General features: G+C 42.9%; 1 protein-coding gene across 1 annotated transcript in view; it reads left to right on the top strand.

The window, feature by feature from the left end:
- Nucleotides 1-27,754, top strand: part of HECW1 (HECT, C2 and WW domain containing E3 ubiquitin protein ligase 1) — a gene marked incomplete at both ends in the record, with an annotated part of 179,193 nt that overhangs the window by 41,756 nt on the left and 109,683 nt on the right. The window contains one exon of the mRNA XM_084260642.1: nucleotides 5,576-5,670. Within this exon, the coding sequence (XP_084116768.1) occupies nucleotides 5,576-5,670 (95 nt within the window). The remainder of the gene's footprint in view (nucleotides 1-5,575; nucleotides 5,671-27,754) is intronic.

The raw sequence follows: 27,754 nt of genomic DNA, 5'->3' as shown, positions 1-27,754 counted from the left end.
GAGCTTCATGAGTTTTTTTCTCTTTCTTCTTCAAGTTTAACTTCCTTACTCCCTCTGTCTGTCCTTGCCTTGTTTCTTTTTCTCTGCTTTCTTCTCATTTAGTTTCATTTAGACAGTCTTAGTCTTTCTGCTCTCTCCCACTATCTCTGGCAGTCCTCCTCTAATAATCTCAGTCCTTCCCTCAGCTTTGACATTGGTGCCAACTCAATTCAACCACTTCAAACCCTTATATAAACTGCCTTTAATCTCTCTCTTGGCTTCCCATTGCAATTCCTTATCCTATTTTTTTTATAAACTTTCCCACTTTCCCTCTCTATTGACTCCTTATATCCACTTCGACTCTTTCCATCTTTGTTTTTAGAGATGCCTGTAGCTGCTTTAATTCAAGATGGTCCCGTAGTGATCTGACTGTAGCACAGTATCACATTTGTTTATTTCACTTCTGGGCCCTCTCAGGGGAAAACTTTGACTCATAACTGAATTGCTTCATGCTCTGAATTGGTTTACTTGGTTCCCACCCACTCACGGAGGACAGCTACCTTTTCATTACTGGTTTTTGACACCTCTCATTTTTTATGCACAATGTTTGCCCAAAAGAGCAACAACAGCTCTTTTAGTAATAGATTGATTTGATCACAAATTACTCTGTTTTTAAGACTGGCATTACTTTCCTGAGAGGTTGTTCAGTGCTGAGAAATGCTTAACTAATGCCTACTCATTTCAGCTATTTAATTGAAACAAAAAGTATCATGGGAGTAAATCACAAACAGAAGTGCCTCAGGTGTGTCACAGTCCTGTCAAACACCAACTGATACTTCCTACACCCCCACCCCCCAACCCGGCCAAAAGTATCCTTAAGTCTTTCCTAGAAACACCCATTAGTATGATTGGATTGGGTTTGGGTTTATTTGTTTGTTTTTTAGTTTAACAAGGGAAAGTGCTTAATCCCAGCAGTGCTTCTTTTTATATCTGGGAGAATAAATTGACCTTTCAGTGAAAGCTAAGCCTCTCAGATCAGACTAGCCTTAGTAAGCAAGGAGCAGAGGATTATAAGACCAAGTGAACTTTTGAGAAGAGATTTAGTGCAATTTTGACAACTCTGAAGGAATGAGGAAGATGAGTAGGAATTGAAGTATTTTAAAGGGAAAAAGTATCAAATAAATTAACAGGAGCAGAGACACTGACAGGAAAAAAGAATGGATGGATAATGGAAGCACACCTCTTAGAAGCTTTCATCCTTCAATACCTTCAGGTGCAATTCATCAGCAGACCCTACTAGTTTTTATCTGCACTCACTTTAGTTTAGTAAGGAGGTAGGGTGTTTTCAGGGGCTGGGTGATTGTGGAGGCAGTATAGAATATTGTCAAGAAGAGTAGTGTTCAGCTGATAAATTCAGTTTTCAGTTTAATTTGAAAAACTGATTTGGTAACTGAGGTAACTTGGGGCTTTGATAGAGAAATAATTTTCTGCAGACTGGGTTTATTTTTTTCTTGTAAGAGGGATGAAACTCCATGACAAAGTTGTTTTGTAGCAAACTCAAACTTACCAGAATTTTTCTCTTAACAAGGAGCAATCTGTGGTGTCTGGGCATGGGGTACGTCTCAGCTCCTCACCCTTCCCTGTGAATATCCCTCCTATGTGGCCCAAAGAAGTGCTTACAGGTTGTGGTGCAAGGAGCAAAACAGAATCTTCTCTTTTCTGTGGCTGTGATTATCTGCCTTGCCCTCCCTTTGGGGGCCTTGCCTTTGGGCAGCTGCATTTTCTGCATTTGTGATGGTTTCAGCAGTGTGTCTTTGCATACAGCCAAGAACTGTCTTATTTGTATCAATGCAGCAGAAGGCTGTAACACAGCCATAGTATCATGGAGATACCCAGCCTGCTGTAAAGGGAACACAGCTGTTTTGTTCTCAATACGTGAAAATTGCTGAGTCGTTTGGTAATTGTCACAGGCACGGGTATTTCTGAGCATCTTTAGACATCTCATCTCCTGGAAGATTTACCAGTCTAACTGCCATTTATGCTAATTGAAAGGAGAATTTAACCTCATTACTTCCTGACTTTAACATCGTAACTTCATTACCTGATCCACTGAGCTACTACTCATAATTACAGAGATGAAAATAATGGCATGTATTTATTTATAACTGGAGATTAACTGGACAACACCTGGTCCTGACCTGTGCACTGTGCCATGTAGCTAGGGCAGCTGGACAGAGTTAAATGGTCTCCTTTATTCCATAACAAGCTAATCTACAAGACTACATTGCAAAGAGCCCTTATAACTACATATTGTGTACGAATGCCAGCTGGATAATATTCAGGTTAATTTATATCACTGCCTTGCCTATACTTGCAGTGCTTTCTGTTCATCTGCAGAGGCAGTGGCACCGAGCCAGTGAATGTCTGCCTCTGTTTTGGAAATGTCTCAGAGGTGATTCAGGAATACAAGAACAATCTTCAGATGGATTCATTAGGGCTCTAAAAACATGGCACAAATTATATTATTTTGGAAAGAATGGCTCCCAGCCAAAAAAAGCCCAAATAGGGTCTAAGTGGCATTTTTGCACGTAGATATTGTATGCAATTTTGCAAGCGTTATACTTGTTAAAGTTTTGTCTATCCATTGACAAGAGCCATTTCCTAATGTTTTCAATCTGAAAAAGATCTGGGATAGAGTTGAGGGGGGAAAAATTAAATATATATATATATATATATATATATATATATATATATATATATAAAAATTCCCCTGATGTTTCTAGAGCCATTTCTCGGGTTGTAAAGGCCTCCATAAGACTATTTGTTATCAGACCTTTTCTCTGAATGAAACCTTTGACACCACTTAATCACCACTTCAAATACTGTCTGATGAAGGGCTCCAACTCTGCCACTGGACTGGGTATGACACGTGCATCTCTGGGTTGCCTTCTTGCCAGTTTGCAGCTGTATGTGGGTAGTGTGATTGAAAATTAAATTAGAAAGAGTAGTTATGTGAAACTCAGAGGCATCTTCAATACCCACGTGGTTCTTTCCAAATACACATTCAATCATTTTAGTAATCCTTTGTCCTTGAAAGTAATTGTAATATCCAAAATACCTACATAAGTATATATTCTTTCCTCTTCTGTTCCCTCTAACACTTTTAGTTTAATTAAATAGATTCTTTTAAACTGTATTTTCCCAATGTATGTTATCAGTTTTCATGTACTTGTCAACCTATGGTGAAATTTCCAGCTGTGAGAGCTGAACGTCATCACAGGGGCTAGTACCTGAGGTTACATTTTATTAACTACATGAGTTAATCAAAATTTTTTAAAGAAAAAAGAGGGGGGAAGAAGCCTTGCTTTATTCTGGTTCTCAATGTTCCATACAAACTGTAGCTAAAAATCTCCAGGGGAGAGGAAAATTAAGCTTTGAATAATTGGTAGGAACTGCATGTTTTAGCTATTGTGATATCCTCAGCTTTTGCTGTCTTCTCAGTGAGTAAATGAGTTAGCTGCTGAGCTGTTAAAAGTCCTGTAGAGAAAATTACAACGTGAAAATTCAATCTGGACTTGCAGTTTTTCAGTCCCACAAGCTCATCCAGCCTTTTTTGCTGCCAAAAGGAAACAACGGCTGTTCCCAGGTGCAACACCAGGGTTGCTTGCTCAGCTGCACTGACACCTCCCTTGGATTTGCAGAAGTTCATTTGGGGCATAGCTGTGAATTAAACCCCAGGATGGGCCACACAGCCCCTCATGGAGGTGCCAAAGGACTCTGTAGCCTGTTCTGCTTCTTGTGGAGCCATGTGAAGTCAAAGGGACACAGGTGTGCCTCTGTGCATATCGTGGGAGAGGTGTGTATTTGCACTGTCTGTGCAGAAAAGTGCATCTGGTCATCAGATGAAGAATCAACTGTGGGGATGGAAAATATAATGGCATATTAACTGCTGCCACTGCACTTCTCATTGATGGACTGTGTGTCCCTGATGCCTCCTCAGGGAGAAGAGCTGAGAAGCCACCTGGAAATGAGAAGCACTTGAACTACTTGGGAACCTAAGCTCTTTGTTTTCCATTTCCTAAGTCATATAGGAAAGTTGGGAAGGCTTTAGTCTCCTAAAATTATTTTGTCTTTCAAAAAAAAAACAAATCAGGATTTGTTTTACCTCCTGTATTTCTGTGGATCTGTAGGCACCCGGGTAAGCAGTTCAGGCTTGTGGTTTTGCGGGTCCCTTGCTCTTCATCTGTGGTGCTACATGGTGTGTTTTTGGATTTACCAAACAGCAGATCACAGCACCATCATCTGTGACCAAGGTTCCAGATCTCAGTGTTGCATAATCTCTTGCCACAGCTGCACTGATTTCACTTCTTTTGTTACTGTATTAAAACAACAATGTAATTTGTATGTTAAAACATTGGCATTCCTTTATTATTTCCTTAGGTAGGCACTGTAGTTACAGTGAAGCAGAATTGTGGCTCTACCAGCAAAGGCTGGGTGTTTTCCCTGGGCCTCAGCAGCTACTGCAAAACAAGATAAGCACCTCCAGAGATACTGTGGAGCAGCTGAAAATTGCCATTCTATTATCCAGTTAAAACTGCAAGACGCAAATGCTGCTTTTATTTAAATAGGCATTTTTAAGATCCCACAAACACACCTGTTATATACAGTGCTTACCTGTTGTGTCCTAGCTTTATGTAGGCACACATCAACCTGGTTCACATCCTGTTTTACTATGGAAGAAGAACTCCTGCCTGCAGGATGTGCTCCAGAAGCCACCAGGTCCAGGCAAGCGGGTGGGATTATGATGCATACTAGCAATTCATACCCTTTTGCAGTTACAGACCAACAGAAAAGCTGTTTGAAAGTATCCTTCCTTCTTGCAGCAGACAAAAAGGTGTGATGATTGAAGGGGATGATTGAACAAGCAGCTGATTTCACTTCTGTGCCTCGATGCAGTTATCAAAATAGGTTTCCCTCAGTTAATGTGTTTGTATGAATACCAGTGCCTGTGGCAAAAAGGAGTGCTGGGAGTCCAAAATCATGGTCTTGCTTGTGTTCCTCACCTAATGAAAAGTTTTGGAAGCCAGTGGAAGTACACTATGATGATGTCTCGTGGTACTATGCTGTTTGTGAAAAATGCTTTAATGTAGTGACTGTCAGAGTGGATAATCTGTGTAGATCTACGTCCTTGCTGTGACCAAAAGTAGAACAAATTGACTCAGTGAAACCTGTCACCAAGTAAGCATCCAATCTTCTTGTCCTAAGGAAGCTTCTCACTCCCTCTGCACGCTAATGCTTGGTATGTCTTAGCGTGGAGGGTTTCTCTCTCCCTGTTTTTCATCTTCCTCTGTCATAACTGCTGCTCAGAAGAGGTTTGGATTTTAAGTGTTTTAAGTCACGAGACCTGAACTCTAAATTTCACTGTGGCCAAGGGGAAGATCGGAGACAGGAGATATCCAGTTGTGCCAACCAACCTGGGACAAACCACTCACAATCTAACTGCTTCCCAGCCTTGTGCCTGTGAACTTCAACCATTTGTGCAGCTTTTCCCTTGCAGTTCTTCTAATCTAAAGCAATTCTCTTATTTTTTTTTTAGCTGAAACAAAGATCTGCTTCAAATACTACCATGGCGTGAGCGGGGCGCTACGAGCCACGACTCCCAGTGTCACAGTGAAAAACAACGCGGCCCCCGTAAGTTACGCTGGCCTGTTATTTCTTATGTGTTTGTTCCTTGCTGTCACTGTGCTATGCCTTGCTTTCCCTGCTGGCTTTATATACTTTTATGGGAAAAGCAAACATAATATTGTCTTTTGAGAGCACTGTGGTACAGAGAAATGGGTGATCTTTCAGCTAAAATGTGGGTTTATATGCCAAGGGAATGTAGATTGAGCTTTCAATCTGTCACAAATAGCTTCTTTCATCTGGGGCAAGTCCCATGTCCCAGCTGCATCCCCGTTCTGTAAAGTTATCTTCTTTCTGCTGGGTGTTAGGAGACTTGGGTGTAGAAGATTTAGGATTCTTTGGCTGTGAATACAGTATATGGGGGGGGGGAGGGGGGAGGAGGGGCGGAGGAAGGAGTAGAGCAGTAGGGTTTTCCTATTTTAAAGTGTTTTTTTCAAAATCAAGGCATGAGCTTTCTCATGGTAGTCCCTCTGAGTTCCAGGAACTGTGACACCCTCATCACTAGTAAAAAGTGGGCATTCAGGTCCCGATCCATCAAAGTACTGAGGATCATTTTTGACAGATTGAGGCTTCATTGACAACGATTTTGATTTGCTAGTTTAACAAGCTCTGTGGATCAGATGAATCTAAAATGCTATAGAACTTGCATGGTTTTGGAAAAGTTGGTCATCCTTAGAGTGAAATATTTGTTATAATCCTGCAGAGAGACTTGCTGATCTTCAGAGCTTGTCTGGCTTTGCTGACAGGGTTTTGTTGCCTGCCAGGCTTGTCTTGGCAGAGGTCTGGATGACCTGAAGAGTTTTAGTCCAACCAACATTAGAAAAAGACTCGCTTAACTGTTGTTTAATCTGGAAGATGGGTTCAGGAAAGGTCTGTTTTACCTGTAGCTGTATGTAGGTTTCAGTGGACATCACAGAAGCTTAAATTTTGAAAGTCTGCTGGTTTGGAACATTTATTTGTTTTTTAACAGGGCCTAGAAGGATTATTTTTTCAAGACTTAAAGCGTGTAGAGGTTTTTTTGTGATTTTTCTTTGCTTTGTTTTGATGCACACAACAGCTGCAAACTGGGTTCTGGGTAAGGGCTGGTGGTATGTCTTTTATGAATAGAAGGGATTCATGTCTTCATAGGTTTTTCTTGCATGTTAACGGTGAATCCGTTTAGCAGTTTTAAAGCCTTCAGCTGTCTTCAGAGGAACATTATGGTGTGGCCTTGGATATCATTATATTGTGGGATGCCAAATAGTTCTTTTTAACCTGTAGTGAATGGTGTCTTGTTGACTCAGGACTCACTGTTGCTGTTCATTTTCTGTTCATTCATCAATTTGGGGGGACAATCTGTGTCATTGATTTAGTCTCAGTCTTCTCTGAAAGGTAAGCCAGGCCAAGGCAATAAATACCTCTAGGCTAAGAGATTAGAATAATTTTTTTCTCACAATTCACATCCATGTCTTAGATCTGAATTTGAAACAGTTAAGTAAATGTCTCAGGTCTAATGTGAAAGGGGTAACTGTGTCATCATTAAGTATCAGCTGTATGTTTTAAGGTAATGGGAGAATGTATGAGGACCTGTACCTTGTCATCTCAAGTTCTTCAGTTGAGGCCTTTATATATATGGGGAAATAAAGTGCCTTAAGAAGCTATTCACTTTAAACTGAGCAAGACTCATGTTTATAAAGTCGGCTTCATGTAGTTCTCATGGTCTTTGTAGAGATCAGATGAGAAGAAGAAACACTTACTGTGACCTTCAGCTGAGTTGAAAAATAAAGTATGATAAAAAGTGGTATCAGATAACAGTTTTCAGTTTGAGGGCCAAACCAGTGTCCTTGGAAATAACATTCTCTTTATATCATCTCCTTTTTTCCTGCCTTTCTGGGTTCAGGAATAGTCTTATGTGGCTTAGCCTATTTAATTTGCAGATCAGAGAGGCCAGCAGTGTTCTAGGTGTGACATTAGTTTTTCTGTGCTCTTCATTGTTTGCTGCATGGCATAAATATTGGGTGCATTGAAAGGCAAACACTAAGTTGTAAAGACTGCAAAAGCAAAGGAGCAGCAACAAGGTAACCTGAATGGCCCTGCTGTGTGAGTGCAAGTGGGGAGAAAATTGTAAAGATTTGAAAACCTCTTTAGAATTTAGAGAAAAAATAATGGTCTGATTCTTCCCTATCTGAAGGCTTTCAGCTAAGTATGATCGTCCAGACTCCAGTCCCAGCTGAAACCATCAGATGTTATTCTTCATCTGCCTGTCTGCATTACATTTCCAATCTTTATTACCAACGATGTTGAATGTTATGCAGCATCCTGTGCAGTGGCTAGGTGGTGTTACCCCCACTGTCCACAAGGGGAAGGGGATAACAAGGGATTTTCCTGGCCTTAGCCTGGATTCTTGTGCGCCTCTGCACTGGCTGCTTCTGCTCGAGCACAGGTAACACCGTACGAAGTGCAGATAATCTCCTTAGAACTGCAAACACACAAAGGGACTCACCTTTGGACTGTGATTTCACTGAATTCCAGATTTGTGTGTTCCTTGTTTGTTTGAGGTGGGGTTTTTTTCTTACTCCCTCTCTGCTTTAACTAAAAGTCTTAAAAAAATCCAAAAATAAACTGCCATATATACTTTTAAAGATATTTTTTCTAAATAATGGATTGGAACAATGATTGGAAAATTCTTGTGCAAGAGAAGCAGCAGATATTCTGGCTTGTACTTTGCTACGCTCATGCATCATCAGCCAGAGAGTAAATGCACAGCCTTCTTATCCGTGTAGCTGGATCCCTCCCCATCCCTTTGCAGCAGCTCGGGGAAGTATGCCGAGTCGGAAGCCACATCTCTTTTTTTGTTCTTGTGTCTTCAATCATAATTTGAGCATGGCTGAGCAGATAAGGGATAGATTGGTTTATTTTCCCCTGTTGCTACGAAGATGATTAAGGGCCTGGAACATCTCCCTTATGAGGAAAGGCTGAGTGAGCTGGGACTGTACAGCCTAAAGAAAAGAAGACTAAGGGGGGACCTTATTAATGTTTATAAATATCTTAAGTATGGTATACATGGGGAAAAGGTCAACCTCTTCTCAGTGGTCTGTGGAGACAGGACAAGGGGCAATGGCTGCAAGTTGGAGCACGGGAAGTTCCGCATCAACATGCGGAAGAACTTTTTCACAGTGAGGGTGACAGAGCCCTGGCACAGGCTGCCCAGGGAGGTGGTGGAGTCTCCTTCTCTGGAGATATTCAAGACCCATCTGGACGCCTCCCTGTGCAATATGAGCTAGGGAGTTTCTTTGGCAGGGGGGTTGGACCCGATGATCTCTTGAGGTCCCTTCCAACCCCTACGATTCTGTGATTCTGTGATTCCTCTGTGTGATTAGTTAAGGGCCATGACAGCCTAGTGCCATGCCTATAGCTCCTCAGAGTACCTGAGACTTCTCACTCTAGTGAGGCCTGACACCCTCTGTGATCAAATTGGATGCATCAAATTCCTCGGTTGTTTTCATTGCTCCAGTGATTCAGAGCACTGCCCCAGGGTCCCAGGCATGCCATTGCTCACAGCACCAGCAAAGCAATGTTCCTCCAACTGCTGTGGTCTGAGTACGGAGAGGGGCTCTGCTCAAAGGGAACATGCTTCAGATCCTGGGCATGTTCTTGCACATCCTTTCTGCTAGCAGAGGGAATCGTTTGGTTTGTGCTTGGAATTTTGCCCTCTTCTGCAGTTGGTATGGGTTTTAGCAGTGACTGTCAGACCTCAGTGTGTTAGAAATAATGCATTTGCAGGGAGAAAGTCTCCATAGGAATCCTGCTGTGGGTAGGGGGGCTAAAGTTTTTTGGAAAGCTGGTTGCCTTGAACCAAAGGGAGTTTTGCTGTTCTAATGATGGTGTCACAAATTCACCCTGAAGCTTAGGCTGTCAGTCAGGACACAGACGGAACAAGGCTTTGTGTACTTGACACAAGCAAACCTTAACATTTGGCACAGCTTAGGAAAAAGATCAGGAGCAGGTGTCCTTTCCAAGGCAGCATTTGGGGACAGGTGACCTTCTGGGGACATGTTTTCACTGCTAGCACAGACTCATCTCCAGCTGATGCCAGAACCACCCAAGCGGATTCTGTCTGAGCCTCCAGCCACGTGGGACCTCCTGTGGTGGGAGCAGCAGCTGGCCTATTGGCTGCTCGGTGCCTGTCCCATCCTGTCTGTCAGTAAGACATACAAATACCAATAACCAGCAATGTCCTAACACCAGGATTTATAAACAAAGCTAAAGAAAGCCACCCGAAAAATCCCCTTGCAGTCTGCCTGACTGAGGTTCACTGCAATTGAAAAGGGGAAAGAAGCTCCAAGCAGTCATGCTGGGAGCTGTAAACGGTTGCGACTGTCTTTAACTGGCAGTTAAAAGAAATCCTGCTTCCAAAGGGGTAAAAGAGTTACTGTTAGTTGGATGTCTTTGTTTAGCACCGATGGTGCTGCAGGCTGGGGAGCATCTTGTGTTTCTTATTATGAATGTTCTGCTCCATTTGAGTTTATCTCCTCGCGCTGTAACCCAGTTATTAGAGCTGCCTTGCCTGCTGATTAGGATGCCCCACAATTCGTTTGTGGGTGAAAAGTCCTGTCACATTTTATCGCCCGTGAATCCTCGAGCTGGAATATCTGGGAAGGAAAGGCTGTGCACTTTGGCCTCTGCAGCGAGAGCATAAGCGTGAATTTGGAGCAGCAGAGAGGCCTGGGGGCAACAGCAATGAAATGGAGCACTGGCAGTTCTGGAAAAAAGGAACACCCTGGCTGGCTGCTTTTTTCCTGACTAGTGGCATCCTGAAAGCTGTGTTGCTAATGCACAGTAGTTTATAGTACTAAAGCACAAACATTACCATGGTGGGGATGAGCAAACAGTTTTCTCAGTAGTAAAGAACATTCTTACAACATCTGGAATGTTCCTGTATTTGTTACTCCTTCATTTATTCATAATGTTGTCACCACTAATTCATCTTTGCATCGGACATTGTTGTAGAAAACCAATGCAAGTTTCAGTAATTAATTCTAGCAATAGGAAAGTGTTATCTTGCTAGTGTGAAAAGGATTTAACCTGAACGTGGCTCTCTTGCAGTAAAATAAAGCTGGCATGAGAACAGCATACAGAATGAAAAAGAAGAACTGTTTCCCCTAAGAGTTTATAGCCTAAAAAGATAAATTGGATACATCACAATTAAAAGGCAGTAAGTGGAGAATCAATGTTTTAGCCTGAGGAAAAATGTCTTCCTTTACTAAATTAGGAGCATTTACTTGTTGTGTATTAGATGGAAGGAACCACGGCTGATCGAACCTCTGGAGCTTTCGTGCCACAGTTCCTGTCTCATAGATCATGATGGCACTCATCAAATACACTTAGCATCATGGGGAAAGCTATGTAAATTGGAGCTAATTATTGAAAGAGATCTTCTGTGTGTTGTGTTCCTGTGGAAATGCTGCCTCAGCTGGGTTCCCCACAGCAGGAATTACTGCTTGATAAGCTGCTGCCATTTGGTGGTGACGGATCATTCCTGAGGACTTCCTGCTGTAAATATTTGCATTACGTGCTGTCACGTCAGAGCGTGGGCTGCTGAGGAGGCTTTGGTAATGAAGCATTCCCCCTTATTTCCATGCATTTGCTGCAGGCCAGGATTTTATGAGTATGCATCCACAAGCAGCTCTCTTTATTTCCAAAGGTTGGATTTAAAAGTCTCAGCTGTGTATTCTTTTTCACTTCATGCCTTATTCTGTGAGAGGTGAGTTTTAAAGTTGCCTGTGTTTCTGTGACATCAGTATGTAATAAATCTAACAGTCTGATTTTGAAAGTGTAAGAGTAATCATACTCCAAGAAACAGAGGATAAAGAGGGAGCAGAAACTTCTAGTGCCTTCTGCACTGTTCAGCAATTGAGGTTAAAAAAAAAGAGTTTATGGAAAACACAACATCAGGTTGCTGCAATTAATCATGGCAGAGAATGCAAGCCAGCTACATCATTAGCAAGTGTAAGTGCTGTACCTGGAAAGGCTCAGCATTTTCAGGGAGGGAAGTGGAACTTCTCTGGAAGCTATGGGTGTGCTTAGGTGGCTGGGTGTTTGTCAGGAGGATGCAAGACAATCCCCATTCCTTATATTGAAATGAGAAATAGCCAGAGCTCCCCCAACTTGCAGCTGCCTTAGAATGCAAGGTAAGGAATGGCATTGTCAGTACCACCTGTCCCCATATACATCGTCTCCTATTACCTGCAAAGGAGATGGAGTCATTCAGGAATGAAAAAGTCAAGGCAAAATGAGCAGGGGAAATGACTGGAAGTATCCACTCATATGGAAGGAAGCGTAGACTCCAGCAGTGAAATACAAAGTGCTGTGTGCCAGCATATAGTAAAAGGGCATCTAACAGAAAATATATATGCTAACAAACAATTGCTGAAAGAGAGTGGATTCCACTGATAAACCATTTGAGGTGACTAATTCTGTAAAAAGGTAGCTCAAGCATAAACTGTGGGAGGAAGGTGATCTGTGGAGGTGTCATGGTTTTGCACCAGCTGGCAACTAAGCACCATGCAGCTGCTCGCTCGCTCACTCCCCACCGGGCAAGATTTGGGGGAGAATCAGAAGAGTGAAAGTGAGAAAATTCATGGGTGAAGATACAGGCAGTTGAATAGGTAAAGCAAAAGCCATGTGTGCATGCAAAGCAAACCAAGTAATTAATTCCCCACTTCCCATGGGCAGGCAGGTTTTCAGCCACCTCCAGGGAAGCAGAGCTCTATTGCATGTAATGGTGACTTGGGAAAAGTAACGCCATCACTCCAGACATTCCCTTCTTCCTTCTTTCCCCAGCATTATATGCTGAGCATGACATCATATGTCATGGAATATTCCTTTGGTCAGTTGGGGTCAGCTATTCTGGCTGTGTCCCCTGGTGTGAGCCGGAAAAAAAGGTCTTGGCTCTGTGCAAGCACTGCTCAGCAGTAATGAAAAAATCCCTGTGTTATCAACACTGTTTTCAGAACAAATTCAAAACACAGCCTCACACCAGCTACTGTGAAGAAAAATAAGTCTATCCTAGCCAAAATCAGCACAGTAGGTTTCTGATCTGTCAGAGAGATCTGCCTATTTTTTTGTTTTCTCCTGATGTGGTATTTCTTTCACAATCACACCAATGCTCTCCACATCCTGCCTTACTTAAGTGCTCATACATTGCCACCAGTATAGGCTACCATCATAGAATCCTCAAATGTATTAGTTGGAAGGGACATTTAAAAGTCATCTAGTCCAACCCCCCTGCAGTAATCAGGGACATCTCCACTAGATCAGGTCGCGCAGAGCCCCATCAAGCCTGACCTTGAATGTCTTCAGGGCCTCCACTACCTCTCTGGACAACCTGTGCCAGTGATCTACCACCCTCCTATTGAAGAACCTTGTCCTAATATCCAACCTAAATCTCCCCTTTTCTAGTTTAAAACCATTACCCCTTGTTCTACTGCCACATGTCTTCATGAACAGTTCCTCCCCAGCTTTCTTACAGGCAGCTTTCAGGTAATGGATGGCCTCTATAAGGTCCCCCCAGAGCCTTCTCTTCTCCAGGCTGAACAAGCCCAACTCTCTCAGCTTGTCTTCATAAGGGGGTGTTCCAGCCCCTTGATCATTTCTGTGTCCCTCCTCTGGATGCATGCCAACAGGTCCGTGTCCTTCTTGTGTTGAGGGCTCCAAAGCTGGACACAGTACTCCAGGTGAGGTTTCAGGTCTACCAGAGCAGAGTAGAGGGGCAGAATCCCTGCTCTCGCTCTGCTGGCCACACTTCTTTTGATGAGGCCCAGGATGAGGTTGGCCTTCCGGACTGCAGATGCGCATTGGTGGCTCATGTCCAGCTTCTCATACACAAGTCCTTTTCCTCAGAGCTGCTTTCCAGCGTGTCTTTCTTAATGTATATGGATAATGAGGATTGTCCTGACCCAGTTGCAGGACCCTGCACTTGGCTTTGTTGAACCTCATGAGGTTCACCTGGGCCCACTTCTCCAGCCTGTCCAGATCCCTCTGAATGGCATCCCATCCCTCTGGCACATTAACTTCACCACCTATCTTTGTGTCATCAGCAAAATTGTTGAGTGTTCACTCAATCCCACTGTTAATATCATTAATAAAGCTATTAAACAGCTCTGGTCCCAGTAGGTACCCTTGAGGAACATGGCTTGTCACTGTCTTCCATCTGGACATTGAGCCATTGACCACCACCTTCTGGATGCGACCATCCAGCCAATTCCTTATGCACTGAACAGTCCAGCCATCACATCCATATCTCTCCGACTTAGAGGAGGATGTTGTGGGGGACCGTGTCAAAGGCTTTGCAAAAATCCAGATGACATCGGCTCTTCACTTATCCACTGATACTATTACTCCATTGTGGAAAGCCACTAGACTGGTCAGGAAGGACTTGCCCCCAGTAAAGCCATGCTGACTGTCTCAAATCATCTCCATGTCCTCCATGTGCCTCAGCATGGCTTCTAGGAGGATCTGTTCCATGATCTTCCCAGGCACAGAGGTGAGGCTGACAGGTCCATAGTTCCCAGGGTCCTCCTCCTACCCTTTTTAAAAATGGGTGTATCATGAAGTGGTATGAGAACACAAGTCTTTGAATTTAAATAAGCTATCCTATTGACTGGGGATTTGCTTCAGCATCATAACAGAAAGTTCTGTATGTCATTGGTTTTCTGTAAACATGCAAGGAGCAATGTGGTCACTTGTGTACAAAGCCCACACTGATGTCTGGACTTCAGAAGGCATAGTGGCTCACAGTGATGTCATCAGAGGTAGAAGAAAAGAAGTATAGTTAATGTTTCTTACTGACGAACTGGCAACGGTTTTACTATGTGCATAGGAAGTATTATCACTTTCATGTTACAAAGCCCCATGTGCATTTGTTGTACGCTTGTTTTGAGATGTTCTAGAGAGGTGCAGATAAAAAAGAAAGCAAGGAAAGGATTAGGAGTAATACAGAAGGGTTTTAATTAATAATCTATTGCTTTAAACACGTTATATCATAGTATTACCTAAAGCCTTCATCTGAGATTGGGCTCCAGGGCACTGTGTGCTGAATGGATATAATATTACGTGAACTGTAGCCTGCGCGTTCAGAGGGAAGCTTGGGTTTCCTCGCAGAATTTGACAAATACAAGAGAATGATGTTTAGAGTGAGAACAAACCTTAGCACCGTTGTTACAGCTGAAAAATGTCATTAATTCATTTTTTTTAACTCCCATTTTGCTTTGTTATAAAACTATGGCAGTGTTTTACAGCCTGATTTGGCAATACTTGAACATACTTGAGGTATGTTCAAGCATACTTGCTCACATGAGCAGTCTCCTAATAGTTGCACAGTTGAGCCTGTAGTTCAGTGTAATTACATTTTTGGTTATGCTTTTCTGTATTCTAATTAGCACTAATTCAAAGAATGTGAAGGTTAATGACATGTCCAAATTATTTCTTATTGCCACCTCAGTAACACGGGTGCTTTTTCAGTACCCAGATACATAAAGACTACTGTATTTACACTGCAATTACCCTGTCATCTAGCAAGCACTCCATTTACATGAATTAGTGTAGTTGGAAAGTGTAACCAGGGTGTAATTGGTCTCTGACTGCAGCATAACTATAGTCAGTGTGGTACAAATAATAACCTTTTCCTTCCTATTATTTCCCTTGCTCACATTTTAAATTGGGATAGCTGGCAAGAGATTTTCTTTCAAATATTAAGAAAACTCATTTGCACCCAAATCCTCTTCTGAGCACGGTCCAATAATGCTGGTTCTTCCAGTCCTGATTCAGTAAAGTTGTGGAGCACATTCTGAAACCCCACTGACTTTACTAGAAATGTTTAACAGTTTTCTTCCAAATTGGCAGAATCTTTCAAACTAGAATAGAACAAATAAGTGGAGTCACTTCAGGCAGCGTTTTCATTATGACAAATTCCAGATACATCAATAGCTAAAGTGACAGATGATCCACTTCTGTGTGCCTGGTGGCTTTTTTTTCCTTATCTTGATATTGACTTCTTCAGCTTGGTGTTGTTCAAATTCCTATCACCACCCCTTCACAGATTTACACCACTTAGGAGAGGTAAGCACTTGGAATTTATTATCTAACAAACACAAATTGAACAGAGGTACAAACAATTTTCTTTGTGAACATCAGCATTGATTTCCTAAGAATCAGCCTGTAACTCTCAACGTACAGGTATGTTCTTTTGTTATTGCTCCAACCCAGGAGGAATATCTCTGATTTCCAACACACAGCTGTTTGCTTATTTAAATTATACTTAATTTGCAGTCTTCATAATTTCCTGATCCATCTGTATGAAAGATGGGGTGTAGTGTATTTGATCATCCCAATGGAATTTCAAATACAAGCACCTAAAATTAGGCTTGGTGCCAAAAATCAGAATGGATCAGAGAAGACTTTATGCAAGAAATACACCCAAAATACTCTTCAGTGCTTCTTCTGCACTAAATTACCTGCATATTTGACACATGCCTTCAAGGGCTGCACATCTAGGAAAGAAGGGAGAAGAGCCACCTGTGTGGCATGAGTGTGATGTGGGGCATGAGGGCAGCACAGCTCAGCACAGGGCTTCTGTTCCACGTGGTGCTTGTCACCAAGGAGGACGTTCAGCACGCTGGCTGTGTTGCTTTGAAGGAATTGATACAGAGCGCTGTCTCGAGCAGCGACTCTGCACGTATTGCTGACGCATTGAAAGCCAGTGCCCTTTTGCATCCTGTGGTGAAGCCAGGCAATACACTGCAGCATGAAAGAACTAGTCCTACATATCAAATGTATCCAGGGCAGAGCTCCAGCCACTCAAAGCAGAGAAAGGCTGTGTGCCTATACAGCAGGGTGGCTGGGGTGTGCGTCTTGTTCAGTGTACTGATGAGTGGAACGTGAGTGATCTGAAGGGGAAGTTGCAGAGGTCCCAGCGGTGTCTTCTTCAGTCCTCATTTACTGGTGCAAGGCATGCTTAGGTGCCTGGTCACATGACACACTGCTGTAGGCACAGCTGCAATGGATTTAAATAGGGGAGAGGTGACAAAAGAAAAAGCTGGCATCCTTTAAATTATGAAGGAAAATAATACTTTAGGTGTTCATCCATCAGACTTTTTCCTACTGGGATAGCTTGAACATACAGTTGTGCAGTCAGAAAAACAGAGAACATAAAGTAGGATTAAGGACACCATTTGTATGTGTGCCATTGAAGCTGTCAAGTTCTTGTCCTCTCGTGGACTCTTAATCAAGCAGCACTTATTCGGGAGCTGCTGACGCATCCCTAGGTATCACTGGCCACAGCCCTACTCTTCACTCTGAGGGTCAGTGACACCAATTTTGGGCTTCTCCCTTTTGCCCTAGTTTGTTTGCACACAGTGTTTCAAAGAAAACATTTGGGTCAAATTCAATTTTACTGGGCATCTGATCTTATATGAACTTCCAAATGTAGATTCAGAGTGATTCAGTTAGTAGACTTGCAGTGCAGCACAGAGTTGAAATGAAGGAATAAAAAGCATCACAGATGGGAACTGGAGTGATTTTATTTTAGCAACACAGAGAAGATCATTACACAAACCATTTATTTGTTAATAGGTTCAATACACGTCTGGTATTTCCCAGTCACTTGCTTTCTGAATGTCTCTTGTTACAGTCACGTAATAGCCATACTAATAGTCTGTGCATCATATTACTGCCTTCTGTAGTTTAGTAAATTATGGGAAGACCAGTGACTGTTCAGAACAGGATTATCTATGCATTGGTCTTTTACATTCTTACATACTTCTTCTGCATCTGGTCAGATTCATCAAAACAACAGAGCAATTCCTGAAATTATACAGTGGGTCTGAGGGCAGATACTTCAGTCCTGTTGAAAGAGGAAGGAAGGAAGGAAGAATTAAGTCTTTCAGCAGCACATCAGAGGTGAAGGTGATAGACTTTTCAGTGAAGCACCTCCTGCTTCTTCCCTTCTAGGAGTCACCTGTTGAGACAGGACATGAGTCCAGCTGTGGGTGAACACCACAAAAATTACTAGAGGTAGTTTAGAGAACATGACACACCTTTTAAGCATGTATCAGTTCAGAAATGGCAAAAAGACTTCCTTTGATGTTGCTTTACAAAATCCTTTCTGCCCTTTCCCCCTATATATAGCTTGATTTGCTATTGCCAGTTCTGTATACATTGGCCTGAGTTTCACTGGGTGCTCTGGAGGCCTGCTAATAGATTTCAAAAAGAGAACATTGTGTTCTAGCCATTTTTTGTGTGTTTGACTATTAGTGAAAGCGCTGTTTATACTTGGCACAATCTTGATTTTAAAAACTGCACTTTTCAATCAGGAAAGAAATAAGGAACAGGAATGCTGCCAGGATGAATCCTCTACAGTATCCAGCTACTCAAACACCCAGGACCATGGAAGCTGCAAGAATTCTGCAGTACATGGGCATGTACATCCTCTAGGTCAAATTGGGTATCTGCTGTACTGCCTGATGGTAGTAGGAAGGGGCCAGGGTTTGAATTTCTGTGTTATATTCCCAGGACTGTTTATCTGCATCATGGTTTTACTGGCCCTCATGTTTTCACCAGCCACCCTTTCTGGGTGTGCACTGGGTTAGCACAGGGGGCTAGCTGCTGGAAAAATTTGTGCAAATGGGGTGCTTGATGACTACAAGTCACTGCAGCAGGGACATAATTTTGGGCTTACCAATTCTATTCTGTGTGTCCAGAGTAACAAATTTTTCTCTTTAATTAGGCCTTGCAAGAAAAAAAAAATCCTTTTTCCTGTATTTACTGTTGTTCAATTTTGTTATCTTCTCCCATGTTCCAGAATTAGGGGAGTTGGAGATAAGAAGCTCTTGGTCTCCCATCTGTGTATGAGTTAGCATTGCTTATAGCTTCAGCATGTTTCTTTTTACTCAAGTTTTTACAAGGTGCTTTAAAAGCATGTATATCAGGGTATGAATGATTCTGATCTGCATTTTCTCTCAACCATTTTTAATAGAAAATTAGATTCATCTTGAATTCTTCTCTTTTTTGCATAAGCAAACATTTTCAGGGTCTCTGGTATCCTCCAGGATTCATGAGTTGAGGAAGTTGTGTCCATTTGTATAAGAACATAGGAAGAGAGGAAATTCTGAGTGTGGATGACAACCACGTTTTTTTGTGTAGAATTGCAACTGCAGTAGAAGACTTTTGAAGCAGGAATAGTGTTAATTAGTGAAGAAATCTGAATCAGCTGTATATGTTGGGCTCCAAGACCCAGCAAGTAAGTTTCCAATCTGGTTTCTGAGGCTGAGTTCTCGGCAAGATTAAGAAGCCTATGTTCTGGTGGTCATTAAAATCATGCTGAGATTTAAGACTAGCTGAGTTAATGCACGAATTCTAATCGTTCAGAACCTAATTTGGGTGATTACGACCCACCTTTAGTACCTGCAATTTCAAATCAGGTTAAGTTTTTTTTTCATGTCTTGACCAGCTTTGTTATATAGCGCTCCTGTTGGACATCTCTATGTTTCATCTCAGCTGTAGGTGGCAACATATTGCCTTTCAGGTCTATGCTAAGAATTAATGTTTTCTGAAAGGGTTAAAAATTCCAAATGAAAGTCGTTGTCACAGTGTTTAATCTGCTGTGAAGTATTGTTAGCTGATGAGACAAAGCAGAGGACTTATGAGCAAGTATGAGCCATGCTGAAGAGCGCAGTGGCCAGGTTTCTGACTGACGTCTCCATCCAGGAAAATTAATATACTAAGCCATGGTCATTAGATTAGAATAAAGGTGAAATTACTCATGTTGAGGAAGAAATGTAAATATTAGCTGACACACAACTGTTTGTGTGGATAAGCCTTCCCAAGAAGATGAATAAATTTTAAAAGGTGTTCAGGGAAAAACATTAACTCACAGCTTATTCAAAGCAATTAATAAACTCCCAAATGACTCTTAAGAGCTTATAATGAAGAAGGCAAAATAAGGAGGTGGAGCTGGGGCAAATGAAGGAACTTGTTTTGGAAAAATCCTCTAGCTCTGTGATGATATGAAAATAGGATCTCAGGAAAACTTGGTCAATAGAATTATCAGTGTATGGCTTTATTATTAAAATATTTGTGATGTTTGTAAGATATTAGTAGTTTCTAAAACATTCAGATGTCTGAGGCTCATCTTATTTCTGTAAGATGGTTTTCTGTGTAAGAGTATCTGCTACGGGGTCTCAGGCACACTGTCAACTGAAAAGGGAAAAGGAAGCTTAATCTGCAGGGACAGGTGCTTAGAAAGGTGTAGTTATGGTTTTTAAGTCTGTTGGTGTAGATCATGGTAATCTGAAAGTCTATTCAGTGGGTCTTTCTCTCAAATATAGGCTAGATACAATTTGCTTGTCATTTATGTTGTGGTTTTTGACTGGTCACTGTAAATTACTTACTCTGCTGTGAGGTGTGATGCCTTAGATAGCTGGTTTTGGAGTGTAATGAAAATAACTTCTGAGGGTTGAGTAAAGTTTTGAGGATTCTGCAGAAGAGAATGTGGAGACTCCTCTGGGGACTCTTGATGCACTGACCACGCTGCCCTGTGCTGTGGGTTGCAGTCAGAACTTTAGCCTGCATGTTTACAGATGTGAGGGAAGTGTTTAGGGCACACAGATGAGAAATTAACTGAACATGTCAGGGGTGAATTTGCTGTGCAAATGCAAAGTATAATTCTACCAAGCTTTCATGCATAGTTGAGGACACCAACAAATTCTTGGGTAGATGTACAGATTGTAAAATCTCTGAACTACCCACAAACAAAAGACGGGTTTTACTGGAATCACATATTCCTAAACTAACAGATGCTGTGTTCCCTGTGGCCAGCTGGAAAGCTGACACAGGGGGAGGACAGCAGGGAGATAGGTACAAGTCCTCTTCTCGCATCTTCACATCTGTATCACTTGTATCTAAATATAATCCGAGGAATGAATTTCAGCTGAGGTGGGGAATTGCACGCCTGGTCTCTCACTCAGCATCTTTCAGTGAATTTCAGCAACTAACATTCCATAACATGGCACTGGGAGGATTTCTTTGTGTCAGAACAGCAGCAAGACAAACAGCCAGACATGCAGAGGGCAAGAAGAGGTCACAAAACTTGCCAAACCCAGGTCTGGAGCCTGTCCTGAACCTCTCAGTGCCCAATCCTGCAATAAAGTTTCATCTCTACAGGAGATGATGGATGCCATTGACTTTAGTCCTGATTGGATTATTAGTAACCAAGGATTTTACAGGAGCTAGTGTAAAGGAGAAAATTCACCTTTCTTGAAATCTCTCCCTTTTGTTTTCTTGCCTGCTTTCCATAGTCCTGGCTAGAAGGGGTCATGGCAGGAAGCTTTCAGGAGAGATCACTATTGTCATTTCACCATGCATGGCCCTTTGTAAAAGCTGCCAGTACTTAAAATCTGTCCTGAAATAAACCATACCCTCAGATAACCTATATAAAATCAACAGATACCACTGTGGAGATGACTGAGGTGAACATGTGGATTTGTAAGTCATTTTGTTTGTGGCATAACTCATAGGTTATTTCAGTGGAAATGCCTGAAGCAGGTGAAAGAGAAGAGCAGCTGGTGGCTGAAAGCTGAAAACTGCTGTAACAACCCAGCACATACCACTGCCCTTTGAGTGTAGTGTGAATGTCTGTGCTTGTGTGTACCTATGTTTGTGTGTGCCCTCTCATGATCCTGTCATCCTTTCCACTTAGCTGTTTTTTGGGGTTTTTTACTTCTCTTGTTTTCTACGATTAATTTTCAGTTGTATATGTCCCCTTTTTTCTGCTGATGGTTCAGATATTAGGTTTATCTTTTATCTGAATCTTGAGTATAGCTTGGATTGCCTGTAGTTCTTAAAAAAAGCCAGGTGATCCAAAAAGATATCTCTAATGCTATATTGGGAAAGGTTGTGATCAAGGATAGCTTAAAAAAAGGAAGAAGCCTAAGAATTTATATTCATTAAGAGGCATATTGAATGCTTCACAGTTATCTCTTAGGTTTGTATTTCCTGGTTTCTAAGCCCTCGACAGGATAATCATGTTCACTGAACATGGTTTTGCTGGTGGAATACGGTTACATAATACTGCGTACTTTTCTAAATCATTTTTGCTATAATTATGACTTGTTTGAAAGATCAGGAATGTAAGATGTTCAGGTGGGGAAATTTATGTGGGTCAGTATGTTATATACCAGCAGACTGTATTTTGAAGCCTTTGTTCATTTTTAATCCTTAACTCTCTTCAATCTTTTTTGCTTCCATCAAGTATCTGCTTATTTTCCCCAGCTAGCTAGCTGAGTTCTCAAAACATGTTTCTAGTAACGTTGAAGGCACACAGCCCCTCCCCTCTCAATCTCTGCAGTTTAAAAGCAGGCTGAAATTCTTACATCCATAAAGTCTGATGGAAAGCAACTAAATTGTTCCTACACAATTGACTTTTATAACTCAGCTGGTCTGATTTTTATTTACTCTGAGGCCCTTTTTTCCCTTACGGCTATGCAGTAGAACTTTATGGTGAACACAAATGTGAGCTTTGAATTGAAGGACTTGAGAGCCAAGGTCTGGAATAGCAATTCTCATGCCATCACATCTGTCTGGGTATATGTCAGGTCAAGCACAGCAGTGACACATGTTCCTTAGCTGCCTCAAAAGACAAGAACTAGAAGGCCAATCACCTCAAGAGTGTGTGTGACTTGTGGTGGACCCTCTTGTACCCCTCCAGGGATACCTGTGTGCTCAATTACCTCTCTGAAACACCTGCACACCCATGCACACAGCATGGGGAATAAACAGGAAGAACTGGAGGCGCCTGTGTGGTCGCAGGTCCATGATCTCGTTGCAATTACAGACCCATGGTGGAGTAGCTCGCATGACTGGAATGTGGCGCAGATGGCTACGTACGGCTTAAAGACAGACCAGCAAGGCGAGGTAGTAGGTTGCTCTTTATCTGAAAGTAGAACCAGAATGTATCAAGCTCTGTCTAGGGGTGGATGAAGAATGAATTAAGAGCTTGTGAGTAAGAAATACAGGGCAGCCTAATATGGATGACATTGTTGTGAGTGTTTACTACAGGCCAGCTGATCAGGAAGAGGAACTCGATGAGGCCTTCTACAGACAGCTGGAAGTAGCTTCACAGGCCCTGGTTCTCATGAGGAACTTCAACCACCCTGGTATTTGCTGGAACGACAGCATAGCTAGGTGCACACAGTCTGGGAAGTTCCTGAAGAGCACTTATGATAACTTCTGATACAGGTTGTGGAGAAGCCTACGAGGAGAGAGGTGCTGCTGGACCTTGGACTAAGAAACAAAGGACTGGTTGGAGATGTGAAGGCTGGAGGCAGCCTTGGCTGCAGTGATCATGAGGTGGTGGAGTTCAGGATCCTGTGTGGAAGAAGCAGGGCAATAAGTAAGATTACAACCCTGGACTTCAGGAGAGCTAATTTTGGCCTCTTCAGAGACCTTATTGGAAGAATCCCATGGGCTAGGGTTCTAGGAGGTAGGGGGAGGGTCCAAGAGAGCTGGTCCATATTCAAGCATCACTTCCTCTGAGCTCAAGATCAGTGCATCCTGAAGAGTAAGAAAATAAGCAAATGAGGCAGGACAGCAGGAAGTCCTTCTTCAAGTACATCAGTAGCAAAAGGAAGGCTAGGGAAAATGTGGGCTCACTGCTGAATGAGGTGGGTCTGCTGGTGGCAGAGGATACAGAGAAGGTGGAGTTACTGAATGTCTTCTTTGTTTTAGTTTTTACTCCTAAGGCCAGCTCTCAGAACTCCCAGGCCCTGGAGGTAGGAGAGGAAGTATATAAAGAGGAAGACCTTCCCTTATTTGAGGAGGACTGGGTTAGAGATTTAGGCAGACAAATACATAGGCCCTGATGGAATGCACTCACGAGTGCTCAGGAAGCTGACAGGTGTTATTGCGAAGACACTGTCCATCAACCTTGAAAGTCTGTGAAGAACAGGAGTGCCTACTGGAGGAAAGCCAGTGTCACTTCAGTCTTCAAAAAGGGCAAGAAGGAGGATCCAGCAAGTTACAGGCTCCTCAGCATTGCCTCCGTCTGTGGAAAGGTGACGGAACAGCTTTCTCTGGGAGTCATCAGTAAGCATGTGGAGGAGACTAAGGTTATCAAGAGTGGTCAACATGGATTATCCAAGGGAGAAATCATGTTTGACCAATCTGATAGCATTTTGTGATGGCATAACTGGCTGGGCAGATGAGAGTAGAGCAGTGGATGTTGTATACATTGACTTCAGTAAGTCTTTTGACACTCTCTCCCAAAATATTCTCATAGGTAAAATTAGGAAGTGTGAGTCAGATGAGTGGACAGTGAGGTGAGTTGAGAACTGGCTGAATGGTAGAGCTCAGAGGGTTGTGGTATGTGGTGCAGAGTCTAGTTGGAGGCCTGTATCAAGTGGTGTGCCCCAAGGTTCAGAACTGGGTTCAGTCTTGTTCAACATATTCATCAATGAACTAGATGAAGGGTCAGAATGTAGCCTCAGAAAATTTGCTGAAAATAGAAAAACTGGGAGGAGTGGCTGATATACCAGAAGGCTGCACTGTCATTTAGTGAGACCTGGGCAGACTGGAGAGTTGGGCAGAGGGGAAGCAAATGAAATGCAACAGGGGCATGTGTAGGGTTCTGTGTCTAAAGAGGAATAACTCCAGGCACCAGTACAGGTTAGAGATTCACCTGCTGGGAAGCAGCGCTGCAGAGGACCTGCAAGTCCTGGTGGACAGGTTCTCCATGAGTCAGCAGTGTGTTCTTGTGGCCAAGGCATCCAATGATTACCTGGTGTTCATTAAGAGTGTGTCCAGCAACTGGGGGAGGATATCCTCCTCATCTACTCTGCCCTGGTGAGGCGACATCATAAATTAGACCACATATTGACATTCTTAGTAAAGGACCACCATCATCACTAGTGTCCAAACTAACTCCGGGCAATAGTTAAAACTGAGTTCACAAAATGTGTAACAGTCTGTATTATTTCAAGTGCCAACATATTTATGACCTTTTGTCTAGAAGACTAAGACTAGATTCCAACATGAAGTATTTGAGGGCGGCCAATATCTGTTACCATAAATGGATTCAGCTATATGGTAATAGTTAAACTTAATATCTGAAAAGTCTGTAAGTGCCACAAATTGTCAGGAAACCCTGGTTTTAATAGCAGCCTATTTATTTCCCTTGTTGAATGTTCCTAGTGAATGTTCCCTTTGAATGTTACTGTCATCAGGGTTTGAGTTCTAACAAAGCCATACTGATCATTGTTGAGAGGATTTTTGTTGTTCTGTTGGAGTTTTCTTGATGTGTCTGAAAGGGAGGAAGGGAATTTTTAGGATGTGGAAGATCTGGCATTTTAGAAATTGTTTTTTTTTCCTCAAAAAATCCTTCACTACCCTTTTCTTTGTTTTCCACTCTTCTGTTGAGTCTTGCTTTTTCCCTTTACCCTTTTAATCCTTTTCCTTTCCTTTTCTAGTTCATTCATCCCACATTTTTGTTGGGTGCTTCCTTTCATAGTTTTGAAGAGCTTCTTGATGAGGAAGTCCAGACTGCATGAAAAGCGTGCTGGGCTTTGGCCATGACCAACATTTAGAAGCATTTGGCTGCAAGTGGATAGCAGTCACTGTGTGAGCCTCCAAAGTGGGGTGGAGAAAGTTACTGGGTACACCTAGACATGTGAGACCTCCTCCTTTGCTGCAGGGGTGTCCCATGGCTACGCCTGAGGCTCAATTTACAGGCCTGCTGTTTTCGCAGCTGCCTCCCTGCACTGTGTAGCAGCATCCTGTGAGTCCTCATGCTCTTTGGAGCTGCTACCACTCAGAGGATGCTCAAGGTTTGCATCTTTATTTTTCAGCTGTGCCTTTGAGGGTGAGGGGGAAACTGCCAAGTCTGTCTCATTGATGCCCTTGCTTTCTACTGTGAGGGATGCATCACTGACAGGGTGTTAGCACAGGCTGCTTCCTTGTCCTGCAGTTCAGAGACATATGCTGCTGCAGCAGAAGAGGATGCACTATTAGTAGCATGAGTCAATGTCCAAACTCTTACTGCTTTCAGAGGGCTCAATATTGACTTCCCAAGATAGGAGGGGAAAAGTTGTGTCTCTTGCTTTTCTCTTTCCTACTGGTTGAAGGGGCATGGTCCAAGGAGGTGGCTTGGATCTGACCTGCTTCCATGTATCCCAAAGTTTTGAATGACCAAAAAAGTTTTGTTCCTGCTACTGCAGGAAAGGAAGAGCAAAGTGCAACCTGCTACTGTAAGGGCGGCCTTGTGGGAGGGCACCAGCCCAACATGGCTTGAAGCTCCTGCAAGGGCAGCAGCTGCCCCCAAGTTCTACTCTCCTCTCCTTGCCCATTTCTCCTCATACAGGTGCTGACAAGTGAGCATGGCGGCTGCCTACACAGTGAAGGAAGGAATGTGCATAGCAGAGGTCAGAAAGGTCCCCAGTGGAGATGAGGGGGAGATGTTTTGTGCAAAAGACACCTGCTGTCACATGTTTGGCATGGGGAGGGGCCTGGGGAGCTGGGGACATGGAGTTTGTGTGGGGATGGTAGCCACTTCTATATGGTACTGGATGAGGACAATTTGGATCCTGTGTGTAGAGTAGGATATGAACCTCTGTGCTGCCTTGCTCTGTTCCACAGAATAGTTTCCCAAGGTTGACTGGAGTGTCTGAGATGAATTCTGCACTGATTTCCATCAAAACTGACACATGCAACAGAAAACACCTCTGTTGCTGATAAGGTGTGATTTATTTATAAAGATCTACAAGAATTATATCATTATACACGGTGTAGTTAATGACAGCTCTCCTGCATTTTGTTGACATCCCTTTCTCTTTCTGTTACATTTAATGACTTCATGTTCAGAAGTCTGTGTCCAATATGCAGCAGGCCAAATCCTTCATGAGGCTTTCTGTGATGGCCAAATTGCTGCAACAAATTCAGCTGTTACTGGAGATTGGATTATTTTACATGCTGCTTCGCTAAGAAGTCTCTGCCATACTTAAGTTCGCTTTAACTCTCCAGTCATTTTCCGAATGACTGACCCCTGTTTTCTTCATCCTTCAGATTGTCTTTCACATTACGTATGAGTAGTAAGCAGAGTTGGATTGATTCAGACTTAAGAGGAGTCTTAGGTCAGATGTTGTTGGTGCTTTTACCTAATGGGAGGTTATAGGAAAGAAAACAGACTCTTCTCTTCCTGGGGTGCATCAGGAGGAGTGTGGCCAGCAGGTTGAAGGAGGTGATCCTCCCCCTCTACTCTGCCCTGGTCAGGCCTCACCTGGAGTATTGTGTCCAGTTCTGGGCTCCCTGGTATAAAAAGGACAGGGATCTCCTGGAGAGAGTCCAGCGGAGGGCTACAAACATGATTAAGGGCCTGGAGCATCTCCCCTGTGAGGAAAGGCTGAGTGAGCTGGGACTGTTCAGCCTAGAGAAAAGAAGACTAAGGGGGGACCTTATTAATGTTTATAAATATCTTATGTATGGGATGCAGGGGGAATCAGCCAGCCCCTTTTCAGTGGTCTGTGGAGACAGGACAAGGGGCAATGGCTGCAAGTTGGAGCACAGGAAGTTCCGCACCAACATGCGGAAAAACTTTTTCACAGTGAGGGTGACAGAGCCCTGGGACAGGCTGCCCAGGGAGGTGGTGGAGTCTCCTTCTCTGGAGATAGTCAAGACCCGTCTGGACGCCCCTCTGTGCAATATGAGCTGGGGAGCTGCTTTGGCAGGGGGGTTGGACCCGATGATCTCTCGAGGTCCCTTCCAACCCCTGTGATTCTGTGATTCTATGATTGTCACAATGATTGGTGAAGTGACAGCAGGCCGTAGACACAAGTTGCAACAAGGGACGTTCTGATTAGACCTCAAGAATACTTTTTTTCTCAAGACAGTACTTATTCATTAGAACAGGTTGCTCCAAGAGCTGGTGGGATCTCCATCCCTGGAAATACTCAAAGCTGAACTGAACATGGCCCTGAGAAGCCTGCTCTATGTTGGTCCTGTTTTGACTGAAGGGTCAGATGACAACAGGACATCTCTTCCAACATTGGCTATTTTATGGCAGTTTGATTAC

The sequence above is a fragment of the Gallinula chloropus genome, assembly GCF_964237585.1.
Source record: "Gallinula chloropus genome assembly, chromosome: 2".
In the NCBI taxonomy this organism is placed as follows: domain Eukaryota; kingdom Metazoa; phylum Chordata; class Aves; order Gruiformes; family Rallidae; genus Gallinula; species Gallinula chloropus.
The sequence above is the reverse complement of the archived record's forward strand: the minus strand, read 5'-3'. Positions and strand labels throughout refer to the sequence as shown.